At 60.7% G+C, this 1736-nt stretch overlaps 1 protein-coding gene across 1 annotated transcript in view; it reads right to left on the bottom strand.

Annotated features, from left to right (window-relative positions):
* LIX1L (limb and CNS expressed 1 like) overlaps window positions 1-1610 on the bottom strand; it is a 6383-nt gene extending 4773 nt beyond the window's left edge. The window contains exon 1 of the mRNA XM_017839654.1: window positions 1334-1610. Coding sequence (XP_017695143.1) covers window positions 1334-1610 — 277 coding nt within the window. The remainder of the gene's footprint in view (window positions 1-1333) is intronic.
* Window positions 1611-1736: the final 126 nt, after the last annotated feature.

Raw genomic sequence — 1736 nt, forward strand, 5'->3', positions numbered from 1 at the left:
GAGATCCGAGAGGATGGTCCTCAAAAAATCCTTGCCCACGGAATATTATTCCCTCAAAGAAATCCCTGCCCGGGGAAGAAACTTTAAGGCCCCTTCCAACCCAAACCATTCCCTAATTCCATGATTCCACGTAGAATCAGGGACATCTCCTGCTCCCTGAAGGACTCTTTGGGGAGGAGATCCATGGATTTATGATCCGAGGTGGGGCAGCTCCTGTTGGCCTCACCCTTCGGATTCGCTGCTCCCGACCGTCAATCCACCCTGTTTATCCCTCTGGAGCGCCGGCCCGGATCCTGCCGGCACAGATCCACGTGAAATCCGGTGGAATAAGTGCTTCCACATGGCTCTGGAGCCGCTGATCCCGCCGCCTGCCAAGGCCTCACCCTTTGGAAGCGCAGCGGAGCTTCCGGAGGCAGCGGGAGCCCAAAATCATCCCCAAGTGGCTCCTTGGGGGCGGGATGACGGATTCTTTCCATCCCAGCAGCAGGAAAATCCCCTTTTCGTCGCCTCTTCCCTTATTTTTGTTATGTTTTTAAATCCAAAGGAACATCCAACCCCCCCTCTGGCACGTCGGGATCGGCCTGATGCAATCCTTGGAGCACCCCCTGACAGCCTCTCCCAACCCCCAGGAAAATGGATTTTCCATGGATGCAGCCCGTGGGGGGTATCCCAAGAAAACTGCAGCCACTGGGAATGGCATGGATTGCCCAGGGAGCTGCTTTCTGTGGAAAAAGAGGGCTTTAACTCCACGACTCCTGTGTCGTGGAGTCAGGATGAAGGGAAGAACCCTAATTGCTCATGGAGGAGGAATGGTGAATCCTTAAAAACCCCACAAGCCAAGGAATTGCCTGGAAGGAAGGAAATGGAGCATGGAAATAGGGAAAAGGGACATGGAAATAAGGAAAAGGGACATGGAAATGAGGAAAAGGGACATGGAAATGAGGAAAAGGGACATGGAAATGAGGAAAAGGGGTGAGGAAGGGCAGAAAAGGGGCATGGAAGGAAGGAAATTGGGCACAGAGAGAAGGAAAAGGGGGTGAGGAAGGAAGGAAATGGGGCATGGAGACAAGGAAGAGGGACAAGGAAATAAGAAAAAGGGACATGGAAATGAGGAAAGGGACATGGAAATAAGAAAAAGGGGCACGGAAGGAAGGAAATCGGGCGAGGAGAGAAGGAAGAGGGTATGGAAATAAGGAAAAGGGGGTGAGGAATGAAGGAAATGGATCGTGGAAGCAGGGAAAAGGGACAAGGAAATAAGGAAAAGGGGTGAGGAAGTGGAAAAAGGGGCCAAGGGCAGATCTCCCCCCGCCCCGCTTCCCCCGGTCCCGCTCACCGCGGCCGTAGCCCTGCGTGTGCTTGGCGAAGCTCCGCACCACGGCCTCCACCGCCTCCCGCAGCACCGCGGGCGGCCCGGCCCCGGCCCCGGCGCCGGGGGGGCCCTGCAAACCCAGCGGGGGCGGCGGCGGCGGCAGCCCCAGCCCCGCTCCGAGCCCCGGCGCCGCTGCCGGCCCCAGCCCCGGCGGCGCGGGGGCCCCGGGGAGGCCGGGCCGGGCCCCGCGAGGCCCCGCGCCCACCCCGGGCTGCAGCCGCTGCGCCCGCACCGCCTCCATCGCCGCGCCGCCTGCCCCGCGCCCGCCTGTCACTCACCGCCCGCCCGGCCAATGGGAGCGCCGCAGCGCTGCGCGGGGGGCGGGGGGGGGCCTGGGGAGGGGCGTGGCCACTGACACGGGGGGCCC

This window comes from Lepidothrix coronata, unplaced genomic scaffold (genome assembly GCF_001604755.1).
Source record: "Lepidothrix coronata isolate B3197 unplaced genomic scaffold, Lepidothrix_coronata-1.0 Scaffold445, whole genome shotgun sequence".
Lineage (NCBI taxonomy): Eukaryota > Metazoa > Chordata > Aves > Passeriformes > Pipridae > Lepidothrix > Lepidothrix coronata.